Source organism: Lygodium microphyllum, chromosome 9 (assembly GCF_053477565.2).
Source record: "Lygodium microphyllum isolate KBCC chromosome 9, Lygodium_microphyllum_v1.1.10, whole genome shotgun sequence".
Taxonomy (NCBI): domain Eukaryota; kingdom Viridiplantae; phylum Streptophyta; class Polypodiopsida; order Schizaeales; family Lygodiaceae; genus Lygodium; species Lygodium microphyllum.
This window is the reverse complement of record NC_141143.1, coordinates 133126613-133146018: the sequence shown is the minus strand read 5'-3', so window position 1 is coordinate 133146018 and position 19406 is coordinate 133126613. Positions and strand designations below refer to the sequence as shown.

Below are 19406 nucleotides of genomic sequence, written 5' to 3'. Positions count from 1 at the left end.
TGAGAAAAGTTCAGAGGTTTCACTTGGAAAGGAAGCATCAAAAAGTAATGAAGAAAATGAGGTAGCTCTTAAAATCTGCTCCTACATTGAGAAAGGGTGATTATGAGGAAGTAAAGATATGCAATTTGATTTGGTGCTAAAGTATTGACTCAACAATAGAGAAGGTATCCACATGTAAAAAGAGATTTATGGGGAATTGTTATAGCCCTTAAATGTGATAAGGAGTATTTTATGGGTGCTCATGTAGTCATTGAGACTAATTGTTTGCCGATATTGGATATGATTACTAGTTGTGCTACCCCGAATATTCCTATACTTTGGTGGATTGCATATATCAAACATATTTTAGGAAGAGATAACCCAATAGTAGACATGTTATCTCAGGCACCCTATGAAAATGAAGATGGTATGATGGATGAGGAGGAAGAATATGACTTGCTTATAGCTGAAAATGATGTTGTAAGAGTGAATTTAGCAATGCAAGGAGTTGCTACAACACTAAAAGAAGCTTGGACAACAAATAGAAGGCACTTTAGATGTTATTTATATTGTGTAGAAGTGTTCTAGAAGAGAAAGATGTAAGAGTGGCTGAGAATTAGTCAATACCTTAGTACATTAACAAAGAGAGATGAGTGGTTGGATGAGGAGTTCATGAAAATCAAGAGGAAACCATATGGATTTTTTTAAAAAGATGGATACTTATGGAAACATGCTAAGAATAAACAAGGTATGCCATTACGATTTTTGGGTGACAAAGCTTCACAAGTAAACCTTATGCAATAATTTTATGAAAGCTTATGGGGGGCTGGCCATGGAGATGTTTGGGGTACTTTTGCAAAGATCAAAGAACTATATTGCTAGTAGGGCATCTATAAGGATGTTCCTCATTTTGTGGAAACATGTACGACATGTCAAATGTATTCATTACTGAGACATCAAGATGGATTGTAGCCCACATATCCCTTCTCTCTTCATTTTAAGTGGTTGGCAGATATAGTCTCAGGATGCCTATAGGTCTTCAGAAAATGAGATATCTTGTACTTACCTGTGAAGACTTGACTAAGAAGTGGAAGGGAGAGCTCTATGTACCAAGACAACAAATGCATTGTGTACTTTTATCTTAGAAGAGATATTTCGTCGGTATGGCTATGTGGGAAAAATTACAACAGATAGGGGTGAACTGGATGTAGGTGAAGCCCATGATTTCTTTGCACGACTGGGGATAAAGCTTGCTTTACCTTTAGCTTATAACCCTAAAGGAAATGGCAAAAGTGAAAGAGGTCATCCACCTACTATGAAGGCATTAGCAAAATCATGCGGAGTTAAGGTAAGAGACTAGCCACAATTGCTCCCTTATGCTTTGTGGGCTGATAGAACAACTCATATTGCTGTTATAGGATATATGCCTAGTAAATTTATGTATGGTCAAAAACCTATCATGCCGATAGAAGGGATGACAGCCACATGGAGTGTGCTACCTTGGGAAGATGAGTTGAATCGAGAAGAGTTGTTGGCCTTATGCATTAGACAGTTGGAAAGAAAGTCAAAAGACATAGAGAAAACATTTGTAAAGTTTCGGGTAGCAAGGATATAAAACAAGAAATGGTTTGATAAAAGACATAGATTGAGACTAAGAACATACAAGATGGGGATTGGGTACTGGTTTATGATAGCAGTTTAGACAACCAGCATAGTGCCATGCGTAAAGTCTCCAAAAGATGGTTTGGAACCTATGTGGTAAGACATGTGTTTGATAATGCTACTTATGCATTAAATGAGCTGGATGGGATAGCCATAAAACTTCTGGTAGTAGAGACAAGAATTAAATTATTCAAGATGTGGGAATCTATTGCCTATAAGTTGCCAGAATTGGAAGAAAATAGTGGCCATGATATAGGGGCTAGCAAGGAAGATATAGAAGATGAAGAAGCAAAGGATATGGTTGTAGAGGATGAGGACTCAGAATTTGATGACAACTAGGACTTTGGCACATATCGAAGCATATGCAGATTTAGAGGGGGTGGATTTTGTACCGCTACGCGGAGAGTACGTAGACACTGTGTGAAAAACTCTAGAGCACGTCATCATTTAGCTTTGTTATTGATCTAGAGAGTCAATGTCATATTAGTCATTAGTGTTAGTGTCCATAGTTGGATGGTTCAAAAATACTAGATTTTTGGACAAATTTAGCCTTATTTTGATATTTTGGATATTATTTCTTGTAAATATCCTAAAAATATATAGAAAACTTCTAGATTACGGTGAGATGTAAAAAAGCAAGTTGCTTTTTCATCCAGTTTGGGAGATTTCATGCAAAAAAGAAGGATTGAAATCGTGCGGCACGTGATCACAGTTTATAGGCAGCAAACAACACTTTGAAACTGGGAGAAGAAGGAGTGATCTAGAAGAATCTTGAGTAGGTGTCCTGGAGTTTTACCCCCCTTTCAGAGCCAAGGGAACCATGAGATTTGTGATCGGACACTACAACAAAAAGGCCTCTTAGAGACACTTTTAGACGCGATTTTTTAATATAGAGAAAATCTTACAGGCGCGTCTACAAACTTGCGTCTATAATCGCATGTATGAAAAAATTTACACGCACAAATAGACGCGTTGACGTGCATATACACACGTGAATACAAGTGCATAAAAAAACCAAAATTTTTATTTGTTTAATTTATTTTGTGCCTCTACTAGCGCATCTACATGGAAAATTAGACGGGCATATAGACACGCCCGTAGACATGCTTTTACAAGTGTCCATAGACATGAACGAAAAACAAAAAATCTCATTTTTCAAAAAAAGGTATTTAATTTCTTTTTTTAAATTTGAATTATGTAGCGCGTGTATGAGTGCGTGTACTCTGCATTTTAGACGTGCTTATAAACACGCGTTTTCTGCAATTTAGACGCGCGGATAGACGCGCAAAACAAAACTGGAAAAAAAACCCCTCCCATACATCAAATTGTGCATTTGGGAAAAAGACAATAGATCTAAAAGCATGATAATTGAAAACAAAAGTCCATGTATTCATTATAGATCAAAAGTATTTACATGGGGAGTTTAAGTGCTTGCGACCTAAAGTGTGGCCGCAAGCAGTAGGCTCAAAGATGGATAATAGATATACAAGAAAACAAGGCCATAGAGAAGATATGACGCTCCTCTACAAATCTGAAGAAGAAACATCTTCGCTAGCACCACCACGGCTACTAGCGTCGCTATCCCCCTCCTCATTATGCTCCACATCGGGGTTCGCCTACACACACAAAAGATCAAGGTTGCTTACGTACACATGGTGGAGAAAAATTTATAATTAGCTATACTTTTAATAGGAAAGTACGAAAAACATACCTCCTCTGGCTGTCGAATCCTCATAGCCCGGTTGTATTGGTCCTCAGTGATGAGACTCTCCTCATAGAAGTGAAGCCATGTGGCTGCGCGGTTATGGCCTCGATGGTAACCTACCTCTCTAGGAGTAGATATCCTACCAACGATAGTAGTCTACAAAACAATTATGATATATAGAAACAATTATGAGACACAATGTATTAGAACAAATTATATAAAGAATTGAAAGAAATATAAATTTTAAAAAACTAGAAATCAAAATATACTTACAAACTCTGCCTCCCACGACTCTCTGCCGCTCGATCCGTAATGTGACGATCCCATGGTTTCCATTTGGATGCATCGCGCCTCTGCATGCTGGCGACTCTTCACTTTCTTTGTTGCTTTCTTCTTGGCTTTCTTCCACTCTATGAGGTGGCACATAGGTGGTTGGCTATAGGCTCCACGCCCCTCCTCCTGTCTCCGCAGTAAGTCCCTGGCGCATGTCATGAGGTGGGATCTTTTGTTGTGAAGAAAATCCCTCACTTTTGTGTGTCCCTAATCATCTGAGAATCACTAACCCTCAGGATTTGGGTACCTCCTATGGACTGCCCTCAACACCTTCTTCCACAAGTCGCTTTTCTGATTTTTGAAGTAGACGAAACAATCTTTATATGTCGCATGCACGACGCTCCTCATGTACGCCATTACATCCCTTCCTTCATCATCATGGAAGATGCCACCAGTATCTGTAACTCTATAGTACTGGCGTACAGGCTCCTCTACGTGATCTATTGGTGAGGGTGATCGCTCGCCACCTCCTAAGCAATCCCCACACAAGCCTCGTCCTCCCCCTCGACTCTCCCTTCTCCCTCTCTGTCGACTACCCTCTCCCTTGCTAGATGCACGTGTGTCGGCTGACGCTTGTGCTTCAGGCGATGCATGTACAGGTGCTGCATGTGGAGTACCTGCAATTGGAGTTTGGGAAGTAGTGCCAGGCAAAGACATAAGAGGCATTCCAAACATGACGCTGAACACCTCGTCTACTGTGGGAGAGTGGCCAAGGTGTGTGGTCATCTCTCCCATGAAGTCTTTCCTACTAGGAAAACCTCCAAGAAATGCATTGACCCCCTGTCGAACAAGCCCAATGTATCATTCATGTGATCCAAATCCGGGTCATTGCTAGATGAACCAGGATGCGACATCTGCAAAAAAAACATAGGAAAAAGACAAATTCATACAATTCCAAAAATAAAAATTCCAATATGGCTCATTTTCTATTGTGTTTTGTAGTCCAATAATTCCTTGACTTCTCATTTTTCATTATATCACATTTGTTTGCATACAAAAAATCATATATTACCTTCATCCACACATAAACATTTTCAAGGAGCCATAATCCTTGATCCAATCCAACATTAATTATAAAAAATCATTCAGTGAGCCTAGAATCATTATGTAAGAGAAGGCTTTTGATGCTCACACATTTTCATTTTCTTCAAGTGTATTTTGCAAGCACTTACTAAGGTCCATTTAAGTGAAACAAAGGTGTGGAAATCCCATAGAAAAAATACATGGATGCTCATGGCACTTGAAAGTTCTAATAATCTAGCTTTCTTTAGACATTGAGCATAAAACTTAAGTGCTAATGCTTCTCATAAATTAAGCCACTTGGAGGTGAAATTTTTCCTAGATACTATATAAGAAATCCCCCCAAATCCCACTCTCAAATATGGGGTTAAGATTTAGCCACTAATTGGTCAAATCTTTACTCCTTTTTTGAAAGTGGAGCTTGGAAGATTCCCAAATTCTCTAACCCATGAATAATAGCTACTCTAGTTCGTGGTTCAATTAGTATGCCACCTTACTTAATTGAGTTTGGTTTGAGACCCATATATAGGGTTTTTCTATTTCTTTGTATAAGAGTTATTTTGCTTTACACAACTAAGAAGAGGAAAACTGTTTTCAGCCTCCACGCTTGTGTGAATTCCCCCATTGTGCAAGCAAGAAAGCTACAAGTGAGACTCCTTCCTTCTCTTCCACAATCTTGACATGGTATCAGAGCCTTGTTCGTGGTAAGGAGCTCAAGAAATCAAACCAAGTTCGTGGTGTTCTGGTAAGAGGACCAGTGCTGCTTTCATTTTTTCTGTTTTGGGAGCAAGTCTCTGCAGCAGGTAGCACAGCCGGAAAGTGCAAGAGTGCATTGTCTCAAATTGAGACATCCTTCGCGGTATAGCAAGAGGGCAGTATATGCTATGTTTTGTAGCAAGAGGGCAGTATATGCCCTGTTTTTTTTATTTGAGGCCATTTCGGGGCCTGTTTTGGAGGCAGAAGTTTTCTGCACGCACTCAGGAAAAGGCCCTATTTTATGCTGTGCGACCACTATTCTACAGGTCGGTGAAAAGTTACTGTAGAGATTGCATCGTATGCCTGTGCGCAAAGACATTGGGAGTTACAGAATCATCCTTGTTGCCTATTGATGCAAAATCGTCACTAGGAAGTGACTATGTGGTCAAATACCACTTTTGTCAGTTTTGTAGATTTGCCCTTGTGAGGCTGAAGCTGTGTTCTTTGCAGTGACATAATTTTTTGTAGTGTTCTATAATGGCGTCTGATTCTCTTTCACAGATTGTCACTGAAAAGCTTGACAAGAATAACTTCCAAGCATGGAAGTTTAGAATGACGAATTTCCTTATGGGAAAAGGATATTGGGAATTCGTTGCAAGAAATGAAAAAGAACCAGTTCTTCCTTATGTTCCCAATCAACAGCAAATGTAGGCATTTAAAGCATGGCATGAGAGAGCCAGGAAAGTTATGTACTGGCTATCTATTAGCATTTCAGACTCTATGATTGTGCATATTCAAGATGCAAGTACACCAAAGGAGGCATGGGATACTTTGTCAAAAATGTATAGCACAAATACGCAAGCCAAGAAAATGCATCTCAAGCAAGAGTTGCACAATGTGCAAAGAGAAAGTATGAGCATCAATGACTACCACATGAAGGTGAAGAAGATTGCAGATGCACTTGCTTCCATTGGGTCGCCAGTGGAAGATGATGATTTAGTTTCTGTGGCCTTGAATGGTCTAGGAAAGGATTATACACAGTTCCGAACATCCATTTTCATCCGTGAAAGATTTTCTGATTTTGAGGAGTTGATTGCTCTTCTAATTTCTGAGGAGCAGAGAAATGGTGGTGTATCTTCTTCAAGAGAAACTTCAAAAGAAGTTGTCTTCTACTCAAATGCTAGAAGAGGTAGAGGCAGAGGTAGAGGAGGCCGATCTGGAGGCCATGGTAGAAATCAGAATATGCAGCAAACTCAAGAAAACTAGTCCTATGGAGGAGGACGTGGTAACTCTAGAGGCAGGGGGAGCCAAAGAGGTCGTGGTGGATGGCAAAGAGACCAAAATGCAAACAACAATGTTGAATGCTACTACTGTGGTAAAATGGGTCATATGGTTAAAGACTGCTATAAAAAGCAGGATGACATCATGAATGGAAAATTGCAACAAGGGAATTATGCATCTTCTAGTAGACAGGGTGATGACAAAAATGAGAATTTGTTTATGGTGCAGCACATGACCAATTCTATGACAAGTGCAGAAGAAAGAAACGATGTGTGGTATGTTGACTCAGGTGCATCAAACCACATGACATGTAATGCAGAATGGATGCAGGATGCAAGGAAAATGGAAAAACTAGGATTTGTGGAGATTGGTGATGATATTGCACATCCTATTGTGCAGATTGGAAAATTTCCTTTGTCTATGCAGGATGGGAAAAAGAAATACCTGTCAGATGTATTTCATATCCCGAATATCACCAAGAACCTGGTTTCTGTTGGTCAAATGGTTGAGCAGGTCTTGCAGGTCAGATTTAATTCTCATGGATGCTTTGTTGAGGATATGAAAAATAAAGGTCACTTGATAGCAAAAGGAAAGAAGAGGGGCAGAATATTTACGTTGAATGCAGACATGCCTGAATTGAGTGCAGCCATATTTGTACATGGGACCGGTGTAGTTGCAGATATTGATATCTGGCATAAACGCATTGGTCATGTTAATGTACAGCGACTTAAATCAATGCAAGCCCAAAATATTATTGCAGGATTGCCTAAATTCAAGGTTGCAGAAATGCATAAGGTATGTGAAGCCTATCAATTTGGAAAATAGGCAAGGAAACCATTTCCTAGACATGTTCAAGAGAGTAAGAAGCCATTGGAATTAATCCACTCTGATGTGTGGACTACTAAAGCTACATCTCTTGGAGGCTGTCATTATTTTGTCACTTTTATTGATGACTATAGCAGAAAAGTTTGGGTGTATTTTATGAAAAAGAAAAGTGAAGTTTTTGGGCATTTCAAAACTCTTAAAGCTATGGTTGAAACAGAAACATGCCTGCAAATAAAATGCCTAAGGTCAGATGGAGGGGAAGAGTACCTCTCAAATGAGTTTGCAAGGTTCCTGTAGGAGCATGGCATAAAGCAGCAATATTCATGCAGTCATACCCCACAACAAAATGGAATTGCAGAAAGAAAAAAAGGCATATTGGAGAGGTATCTCATGCCATGCTCAACGAAAAAGACTTGCCAGATTTTTACTGGGCTGAAGCAGTTGCTACAGCAATCTACATAATGAATAGGACTCCCACTGCAACAATACATGGGATGACTCCAGAGGAGGGGTATACTGGTAGGAAACCAGATATTTCTCATTTGAAGATTTTTGGTTGCATTGCCTATGTTCATGTGCCAGATGAGTTGAGATCCAAGTTGGATCCAAAAGCTGAGAAGTGCATCTTTATTGGTTACTCTCTGCCAGAAAGGGTATAGATGTTATAACCCTTCTACTCGTAAGTTTACAGTGAGTAGAGATATTTTTTATGAGATGAGTAGCTGGTATAAACCAGTAAATGTGATTGATGATGTAGATGCACAAAATGGTAATGCTGCACAGAATTCACAGCAGCAGTCACAAAATATTAGTGGACCTGGAGTGTCCTCTAGCAATGGTTCACATTCTTCGCCATGGACAGGTAGATTGAGATCAAGAGAATCTCCTCAAAACAATGCAGATAGTGGTATGCAGGTTTCATGAAAAGGAAAAGAGAAGGTAGATCAGCCCATGTTTGATGTGAATGCAGATCACTCTTATGTGGATTGATGATGAGTTAGGTATTCCTTCTATTGTTACACTTGGAATAAGGAAGACCAGGGATGTTTTGAGTGCACTTGGGAGTGAACCTACTTTGCGCACGTCTACCAGAGCTAGGTATCTTGTGGACAGGCTGAAATATGATGGATTTTCAACCATTCACTATGCCTATATGGTCAAAGTGATACAAGAACCAGAACCCACTTCTTTTGAGCAAGCCATGGGAAAAGAAAAATGGGAAAAAGCCATGGATGAAGAAATGGATGCCTTGGAAGCAAATGCTACATGGGAATTGGTACCTTTGCCTAAAGGTAAGAATGCAATTGGTTGTAAGTGGGTTTATAAGGTGAAGCACAATGCAGATGGTTCTGTGAACAGATACAAGGCAAGGTTAGTAGTCAAGGGGTATGCACAAACATATGGCATTGATTATGAAGAAATATTCAGTCCGGTTGCAAGGATGGTAACCGTAAGAGTAGTCATTGCTATGGCTACATCAAAGGAATGGTCTTTACATTAGATGGATGTAAAGAATACCTTCTTGCATGGTGATTTGCAAGAAGAGGTATATATGGAGTAGCCACTAGGTTATGTGCATGCTGTTCATCCTGAGTTTGTTTACAGGTTGAAGAAAGCCTTGTATGGCTTGAAGCAAGCACCTAGAGCATGGTCTGACAAGATGGGACAGTATCTTGTCACTATTGGCTTTCACATTTCCAAGGCAGATTTCTCACTTTATGTGAGAAAAACAGAGAAAGGTATTATGCTACTTGTCATTTATGTTGATGATTTGATTATGACAGGTGACAGTGATGAAGATATCCTTCATGTGAAAATGCTATTGAAGCAGAAGTTTGAGATGAAGGATTTGGGAGAGTTGCGTTATTTCTTGGGCATTGAGGTGATTAGATCACCAAGTGGGATACGGCTCTTGCAGAGGCAGTATGGATTGGACATGCTGTCCAAATATGGCATGACAGGTTGTAAGCCTATTTCAGTTCCTTTGGAGTAGAATGTGAAGCTGAGCGCAGATGCAAGTGAGCTTCTGGAAAACCCTACTATGTACAGACGCATAGTAGGAAGTTTGATTTATATGACTATTACCAGGCCAGATTTGAGCTATGCTGTTGGATTGGTAAGTCAGTTTATGCAGGCTCCAAGGAAACCACATTTGGATGCGACTAGACGCATACTCAGGTATGTGAAGTCCACATTGCAGTTTGGACTATTTTATGAGACTGGGTTCAGATAAAGTTGCATGGATACACTGATGCTGATTGGGCTGGTAGTATTTCTGATAGACGATCTACCAGTGGATATGTGTTCTCTTTTGGGAGTGCTGCAGTCACTTGGAGCAGCAAGAAACAGCCTACAGTTGCCTTGTCGAGCACAGAGGCTGAGTACAGGGGTGCAGCAATGGCTGCATGTGAGGTAGCTTGGTTGCATAAGCTACTTTATGATATGCATCAACCTACAGATGGGCCAGTTGTCATTTATTGTGACAACATGAGTAGTATACACTTGGCAAATAACCCAGTCTATCATGCTAGAACAAAGCACATTGAGGTGCATTATCACTCTGTGCGGGAGAGGGTTTTACTAGGTCTTATTGATCTAGTTTATGTCAGCACAGAGGATCAGGTAGCTAACATATTTACGAAGGCATTGGGCGCAGAGAAGTTGCGCAAGTTCAGAGACCCGCTTGGTGTGCAGGAAATGGGATTGAGCTCGAGGGGGAGCGTTGAGATATCGAGCTCCACTTGTGATATGCTAGGGTGACCGTTGTGCATTTATGTCACGAACTTGTTAGTTGCAGATGCAGTTGGTACACCGCCCATGAATAATAGCTAGATGACAACTATCCTTATCTACTCTAGTTCGTGGTTCAGTTAGTATGCCACCTTAGTTAGTTGAGTTTGGTTTGAGATCCATATATAGGGTTTTTCTATTTCTTTGTATGAGAGTTCTTTTGCTTTACACAACTAAGAAGAGGAAAATTGTTTTCAGCCTCCACCCTTGTGTGTATTCCCCCATTGTGCAAGCAAGAAAGCTACAAGTAAAACTCCTTCCTTCTCTCCGACAATCTTGACAATAGTCAATTTACTCCGAAGAAACAAAGAGGACCACAACCATTAAGACTTGTTCTTCCAAGATCTATGTCTCTTTAACTCCCAAACCCACCATAAGTAATAAGACTCCAAGATACCCAATCTTTCGCCTATAGTATCTTACCCACAAGAAAGTTACCCTCATGTCATCTTTAATTGATTTGGATCAAAGGAAGTTGTCTCCAATATATGTTATGTATGCTTGAGAGCAACACAATCTCTTAATTACTCCAAAAATCTAAAGGATCAAAGCACATCCCCAACTAAATCATTTAATGGTCATATTGAGTGGCTAAACATTGTGCCAGAAGAATTAGTAGCAGCAAATATAGTGTGAAAAAAACCATGTCCAAAGGACCTTTGTAACTTGTCAAAGGATATATTACATGAGATTTTCACAATAAAAAATATGATCTTGAAAACTTGGCCATTTGGTAGAGGATGTCATCAATTTCATCGTTATCTTTCATCTCAAGCTTAGCAAGTATCATGTTGCCATCCTAGCTCTTCACTTTGAGGTTGAGATGCTAATCCAAGGGCTTCTTCTCTTCTTCATGTTGAGTAAATCTTGGCCAAGTGTTGTTGTTTGCCATAGCTATAACTTGGAAGTCTCCTAACTTGCCAAAAAAGCATGCCTTGTCTCTCCCACCAAAAATTATAACTATAGTCAAGCTCTTCTCCTAGTCATGCAATATGCTAACTTCTTTTTTACAGACCTACACCCCCACAAGATTGGTTTCCCACAATCACCCTAGCATCCTAAACCCTATATATGGTAGCCACCTTTGTGATTTAAGCTTTTAGGCAGCAAATAGACCTAGCTTTAGACACACAGTGAAGGGTTTCCTCATAGTGGTGTTGATGAGGATAATACAAGAAGCACATGACAACGTCTCTTCTCTTAACAAAGACATGAACTGGGATATATTTCTAGCATACACAACATTTAGGTACTTTATTCAAAGGCTTTTAACAAGGGCCCTACATTTTGATTAACCTTTATAAAGAATACTAACTTCTTGTGTTGCATACAACTTAAGATAGTCAATGAAAGGATTATTGCATAGGGAAGCTACCAATTGTATATATTTTCCCTATTGATGAGTATTACATGTTTCCTTAGATAATAATCCCATGTACTAGAGTATTTTTATTAGGACTGTAATCGCCATCAACAAGTTCTAATCCTTGAGGTTTGTATTATTTATATAGATCAAGAAAACCCTTAATTTGTCGTATGATTTGTAGATGAAGAAAACTGTTAATCAAAGCATGAATAATTTTGTCACCAAGACTATCTTTTTCATGAATGTTTTTCTAGCTCTTGCTTGAGCTTTTTAATACTTGTTATGATATCCTATCTATTTCAAAACTCTTCTCACTTGACGCTATTGAGCCACGTGATATCCTGTCTATTTAGGGTTATAGAAATGCACATATAGAGCTTGGAGAAGAAGAAGTTTGAGATCACACAACAGGCAGTATATTGATTGGTATCAATGTAAAAGATTTACAAGACTAAGTTTACTCTAGAGTGCATAAGCATATATACAAGGCCAGGGAAAAAAACCTCTTAGTGAGGGAAAAAAGTACCCTGGCAATCCTAAATGTGTTCATACACATCATTGACAAAGTACAGGAATAGAAGGGAAACGTACGTACATATGGTAAGCTTGGTGACGAAGGGCTTTAGAGATTCTCCATATGATCGATCCACTAGTCCTAGGACATTACAAATTGTCCTCTAAAGCATGATTTAATGTCCAACACAATTTACTTTCGAGGATGAAAGTGGATAGAGCTCAATCCATCATGCTTAGGATGTAATCATCATGGGTTCACCTCTTGGCTACACAAGCAAGCACGAGTATATATGATGGAGAAAACAACTTCCACTCTAAGCTAGCCTTTCACGCAGCACTTTTTATTTAGTTTCTACTTAGCTTGCGTGGAAAGCTAGCTTGGAGTGGAAGTACGTTGGTATACCATATATACTACACACATCGTGTGCTTGGTTAGCCGAGAGGTGCTCCGTCAGGACGAAGAGAGTAAAAGATGATATAGTCGGGCAGGATAGCCCGGTCGTCGTACAGGACGAGCTCGTCGTAGTTGAGGACAGGCCCGGGGACGCCTTGGACGGAGTGGAAGTTGGGGGGAGGGCTGGTGAGGTGGGTGAGGTTGCCGGTGGACCGGTGCATGCGTCCCGCGAGGACCTTGGTGACCAGCATGACCCTGAGCTGCTGGTGACTGCCGGCGTTCATCCTGACGTAGCCGTGGGCTTTGCTGGAGGTCGCGGAGACGTAGATGCCTCTGCCGAAGCGCTGGAAGCGCGCGCGGCACTTGGCCGTCCGGAAGCCCTCCTCCAAGATCCCACAGAGGCCGCAGCCCTCGATGGAGCACAGCAGGTCATCATCACGATGATCCGTCGATTGGAGGCGGCCCAGCAGGTCGCACTTGACCGTGCTGCCGTGGTAGCGCTGCAGCTCGTTGCCGTCCTTGAGCACCCGCCGCCTCACGTCCAGGACTCCCTCCTCCTCAGCTGGCTCCAGCTGCCTGATCTGTGTCATCTGCTTCTTCAGCTCCGCCCTGTACTCCTCATATTTCCTTCTTCTCCACCCCATGTTGTTCACCTTGAAGATGTAATGCACCTGGTGTACTGGCGGCGGATCCGTCACTAATCCCTTCAGCTTCCATGCCATCTTGAATTTGGTGGCAACATGCATCCAAATTTCTGTGCTGCGCTCATCGGCAGTGTTGACAGTTATCTCTGTCACTGGAATACGTTATCATGCGAAGGTCAGTCATCCGCATCATCAGATTGCAGCAGATCGTAATTGCTGGGGGGAGGGGAAGAGGGAGAGATCGACATTGATACTCTAGCTAAAAACAATTACTGGTCAGGGATGGACATTAGTCCTGATATAGCTAAAAGCTCTGATCGATACACCTTAATCCTCTTGCTCAAAACAATTAATCCTCAACGATCAACATTAATCCTCTAGACAGAAGCTATGATCACGAAAGAGAGAGAGAGAGAGAGAGAGAGAGATGTTTACAAGGATGCGCGCAAATGAAGTGCTGCTCCAGCTCATACGCGCCGCGGAATGCCTCCACACACTGTGAGCACTGTCGAACGTTGGATCCGAGCGGTGGCATGCGGCACCGTGAGACGCGTGTGTGGTAGGGCGAGTCCCACTGGTGCTGGTGAAGCGCCTCGAAACTGTTAAAGCTGCGGCCGCAGTCGTCGCAGGAAACCTTCTTCATCTTTACATTCATCATAATCTCCTCATCATGTATCTGATCACCCTTCTGATCAATATGTGCACGCCCCGACGTAGCAGTACTTGGGTTTGATGGCGTGCCACTGATCAGCAAGGCAGCCATCAATCGATCGCTGAGAAGATCGTTCATTATAGATGCCAACGTCTGCTGCAGCTGCGGCGAGGAGACCTGCACAGCTGCTGGAATCCTATGCAGACCGTGGCCGGTATCCCTGCCATGCTGCTCAAGTGCGGGCTTGGTGTCGAAGGAGCGCCCGCAGGTGTGGCACTCGTGCAGGCGTATTAACCGATGATCTGCACCAGTGATCATCGCCACACTAGCACAGCTACGAACTTGATGCTGAGTGGCCGCATGATTATGAGTGGTAGCAGTACATGCGTGCGAATCAGTAAAGTGCTGAAGCATCGCAGCCTTGCTTGTGAAGGAACGATGGCAACCGCAGTGCTTGCAGCTAACCCTCGCCATGTTTAGTGCTTGTGAAACAACGATTGCTTGCTAATCTCTCTCTCTCTCTCTCTCTCTCTCTCTCTCTCTGTGCGAGTGTGTGCGCTTCACTCAGTTGCGAGCCATATTTACTGAAACCATCTTGACTTGACTGTAGCTTGATGGTTAAAAAGATTCCGACAGTTAGATTGGAAGTCTCCAGGCCTTTGAGACTGGACACTGATCAAGAGTGCAGCCATGCCTAGACGTACCAGAGTCCAGACATTTCAGATGGATCATGGCATACCTTTTTTCTCTCCTACTTACTAAAATTACTAATTTAAAGAACAGGATACAGTATTCTATATACTTTGGGACAAGCCCCACATAGGTTCATGGACCTACACAGAGGGGAGAGAATCACATTGAATGATTTGCAATCTAGCAGCCCCACATCAATCAAGCGTTTGGTGGGACTATTTCGGAGAAGAAGATAGAATGACACCACTTAGAAGGAGGGGAGAATACTTGACATAGCCAATCATTAAGCTTTATTAGAAAATAAAACTACAAATAGATATGCCGCAACAAAAGTGAGGCGTAGAATTTAAACTTGCATACCCTAGTTATGCAACCCACTATGCCATGACCCCATTGGATCTTTCAACTCAACCTTTGCATTCATCATTTCACAAATCTTTACACTCCATATGTTGTCATTTGTGCAAGTTTTCTAGAACATCATAATGTGTAATAAATTAAAGTAACTCCACATCATCAACTCATAGAGGTGTTTTTAGGCATCATCAGACTTCAAACTTTTCTATACCCCTTTCTTTTTTGTAGGCGTGCTAGTAATGGTGGTAATTCTTGGAATTGATCACTAATTGATCACAACTTGTAAGCAAAGGTCTCAAGACTAAAAGGTGAAGTCATTTTTAAAATTTATTACATTGATCTCTCAAATTTTGGGGACCACTGCATGAAGGAGACTATATTTCAAAGTATGATCTTGACATTTAACCAAAAAAATTTGACCACTACATAAAGGAGAATACTTTTCATAGTTCAACATCAAGAGAAGGAAAAGGCATGCCAAATTTATGTGGAGTTGTATCATGTGTGTTTAGATGTTGGTGGCTCACTGTATAGGATGAGACTATTGGTTTGTATTCCTCATTTTGTGATATTTTCAAAATGCAACTTGTTATCCTCGATCATTTTGGAGTCTATGGCTTGTGGTTTGATTTTCCATTCTTTACATGGGTAGGTGTACCCAAAATTGTCATTTTTAGGAAAGTGCCATATCTATTGGATTATAATGTGAGATAATATGCATTAAGCAAAGTAACTACACATAACCACCTCATAGTGGTTTTTTAAAGACATACTTAAGATCTCTATTTTTGGGGCCACTACATAAAGGAGACTATATTTCAAAGGATGATTTTGATATTTACTAAATTTTATGAGCACATCATAAAGAGTAACACATTTCTTAATACAATTTTAACATTTTATAAGTGAAAAGGAAGGAAAAGATAAGGAGGAATCAAGAAAAGTAATTATAGAAAGATGATATGACAATCTAAACAAAAAGCCTAGACAAAAAAACTAGAAGAAACATGAAGAACAACAAAAACTGCTTCATTAGCATATGACATTACATGGTACATAATAAAATAGAGTTAATGTTTGAAAAAGAAAAGAGTAAGATGAACATTGTGGATCTTGGAGATTAGTATCCTCATGACAGGTACATTTTTCTAATGCTACAACAAGAGAAGCAAAAGCCATGCCAAATTTATGTGGAATTGCATGATAAGAAAGTATAGGGGAAGTTATTTAGGTCTCAGTGGCTCACCATGCAGGATGGGTCAATTGGTTTTGTATATTCCTCATATTGTTATATTTTTCAAAATGTCACTTAGTATCCTAAATAACTTCAAAGTCTATGGGTTGTGTTTTGATTTTTCGTTCTTTACATGGATATGTGCACTAGAGATTATTATTTTTAAGAAATTGCCCCCATCACATGCATTCAAGCCCCTAAATGTGAACCACTTTTGCACAATTTCTTAGATCATTTTAATACTTTTGGAAAATGCCTTTTTTGGAAGGGTATATGATGCATATACACTTATCTTTGTTGAAATTCCATGCATGTGCCTAGAATGAATGGCAAATTACTCTTTGAAGATAATGATTAAGCTTTGACTCTAAGGCACCTTGCATCTAGTCTTCTTGATGCTCTAGATGTTGCAAAGAATATTTGACATCATGCATTCTTGATATCATTCTGGCATTTTTTGGGACGCGTTGGAATGCATTTATTGCCATGTATCAATGATTGGCAACTTCTTCTCGTGAAGATTGTAGTTGGTGTAAACTAATATTAACTAGTTGATTTCAAATTTTTCTTGTGCTACATGAGGATGCACATGGTGTTTTAGACTAGTGCCGACAACTCATATAGTGAAGATGTAGATTGTTTGGTTTTAAGATTATTTTCTCATCATGACTTTTGGTAGATTTATAGAAACAAGTAGCAACCAACAACCCAATGCAAATAGCAATCCACTTTGAGAGAGTCACTATTTATGAATCTATCATATCATTCTTTAACCATCAGATTCATAGGAGAAACAATAATTCATGTTCTTAAGAGCCAAAAAAAAAACCCTTTGAAGTGGTGAGGTTGCTAGTAGATGCACCTTGTCTCTTACATCCTCAATGTTTAGGATATTGCTATTAGATGCACCTTGTCTCTTATGTCCTCAGTGTTTAGAATATTGTAGAGCAAATTTTTCCATCATGGATTCTGTATGTTGAGCTTAGATAGATTAGTCTATGATGCATTCATGGTATTTTTGGTCTTGCTACATAACTAAACCAAACACAAATACATATTGAAACTACAGCAATACATGAAACTATTGGCACATCATAAACACTGGAACCTAAAAAAGAAACATAGCAAAAGCATCACTCAAAGTACTAGAAAAATAATAGAGATGTAACACAAAAAATATCACTTCTTCTTTATTGTCCAATTGATACAAAATGACATTTTCCTTGAATAACTACTACTGCACTAATTTTAACAGACACCAAACTTCACATGATAACTAAAGTGCATTTACACTAGAAAGAACCAAACAATTATTTCCAACGCAAGACTAACATAGGGATTATCAGAATCCACTATCTCTCTAGTCTAAATGTTTTTTACATCCATCTCCTCATCCTGCTTAATAGACTCCAGTATTTTATCAAGTACAAGTTCCTGCACATGCACTTCTTTAGGGCACTATAGAAATTCTACATCAAAATCTTCAAACATCTTTGGATTATAAAAAACATGTCTTCCATCATACTTGCGACATTTGAATGCACATTCTAACATATCATTCCCTTCCTAAATATCAACTTGTCCCTAATCTGTAACATTATCAGACGCTTTTTTCTACACTTGAAGTACACAGCTTTGCAACTGAAAACTATCAAGATTAACAATTGAACTTTCTTTCCTAGGTATCCAAATATTAGAACCACCATTCCCAAATTTAGACTGCATGTCCAAATACTTCTTATGCAACATCTAGAATTCAACCAACTCTGTCTTCTATTCTCTATTCAATAGTAACTTTAGCCTCCAATGCTTCTTGAAAATCCTGCTTTACTTTAACCAATTCATTTTGCAATTGATTAATTTGCAATTATCCTCGTTAATCTTAAGCGATATTTGAGTGTGTGCGAGAAGTGAGCTTTTTGAGTGAGCTTTTGAGAGAGCTTCTCTCGGCAACCTCCATTTCTTGTTCCACATAGTCCACTTATTTCACCCCTTGATTTTTTTGACCTCCACCACCACTACCACAACAACTTCCACCACCACCACTGCCACCGTCATTCCTGCCCCATTGCCACCACCACCACCACGCTACCTCCACCACTGCTACCACCATCTCTGTGGCCACCGCCAATACTGTTGCCACCTCCACCATCAATACCATTATCCCCACCACCTCCACGATTGCCACCACTACCTTCACTCACTCACATACACACACACACACACATACACACACCTCTCTCTCTCTCTCTCTCTCTCTCTCTCTCTCTCTCTCTCTCTCTCTCTGTGTATATTCTCTTTCTCTCTTTCTAGCACACTCGATCAAATAGCACTTCATCTCATGTAAACGATTTCTCTCTCTCTAGCACATAATGTGGATTCATTCATGCAATCACCCCGGAATAATGGAACACCAGGGCCCACACCTCTCTCTCTCTCTCATGAATTACTCCATGTCTTTACTCTCTCTCTGTTTAGGGTTGTACATGCAATTTCTCCCTCTCACTCTATATTCTCTATCTCTCCCCCTCACACACACACACACACACACACACACACACACACACACACACACATATATATATACGTATATAAATCTTAGTCACTCACTCACTCTCCCTATTTATCTCCCTCCCTCTCTCACTTTCTCTCTCTCATGCATGTGATCAATCTACATTGTATCATAATGCCTCACATCAGATTATTATGGTATGTGTTGTAACAAATGCTTCTCTTAAATCCTAAACACTTCACACACACACACACACACACACACACATAATGTGAATGCTTGGGTAGCCACTCGGTGTTTTTAGAACTTTACAACTTAAAAACTTCTCTGCACTAGGTCCTGCACCATGGAACTTTCCACCAATGAATGCATGTCATTTTGTGCTCTGTAGAAGAGCATTGTCCAAATCACTGACACATGCATCGTACAAGCTTATAGACCCCTTGAATCCCTCCCCTCCCAACCAACTTGTATGCATTGGCTCTGCCAAGTTTGTGGTGGGCATATGAGCAATGTCCTCCACCACCTGGACAAAAATATAGCATGAGAAGGTATGGAGCGTGAGAAAACAAATGCACAACATGTCACATCCTACTATTACGAACTAATCTTACCTTGACAAAGTGCCGCCTCCAACGTGGATATCTAATATGCCACCAACCAAGCCAACAATCCATTGCTGGTATATTGCAATCCACAACTTTCTCTAAGGCCCACCAAGCCCGAATGAATCAATCTTGCATTGTT

General features: G+C 40.3%; 1 protein-coding gene across 1 annotated transcript; it reads right to left on the bottom strand.

Moving 5' to 3' along the window:
• Positions 1–12058: 12058 nt before the first annotated feature.
• LOC148031605 (uncharacterized) lies at positions 12059–14604 on the bottom strand. The gene is made up of 2 exons (XM_087685189.1): positions 13647–14604; positions 12059–13363 (listed from the first exon to the last, which is right to left on the bottom strand). The coding sequence occupies exons 1-2, from the start codon at positions 14335–14337 to the stop codon at positions 12606–12608; spliced, it is 1449 nt and encodes a 482-aa protein (XP_087541315.1). The 5' UTR covers positions 14338–14604; the 3' UTR covers positions 12059–12605.
• Positions 14605–19406: the final 4802 nt, after the last annotated feature.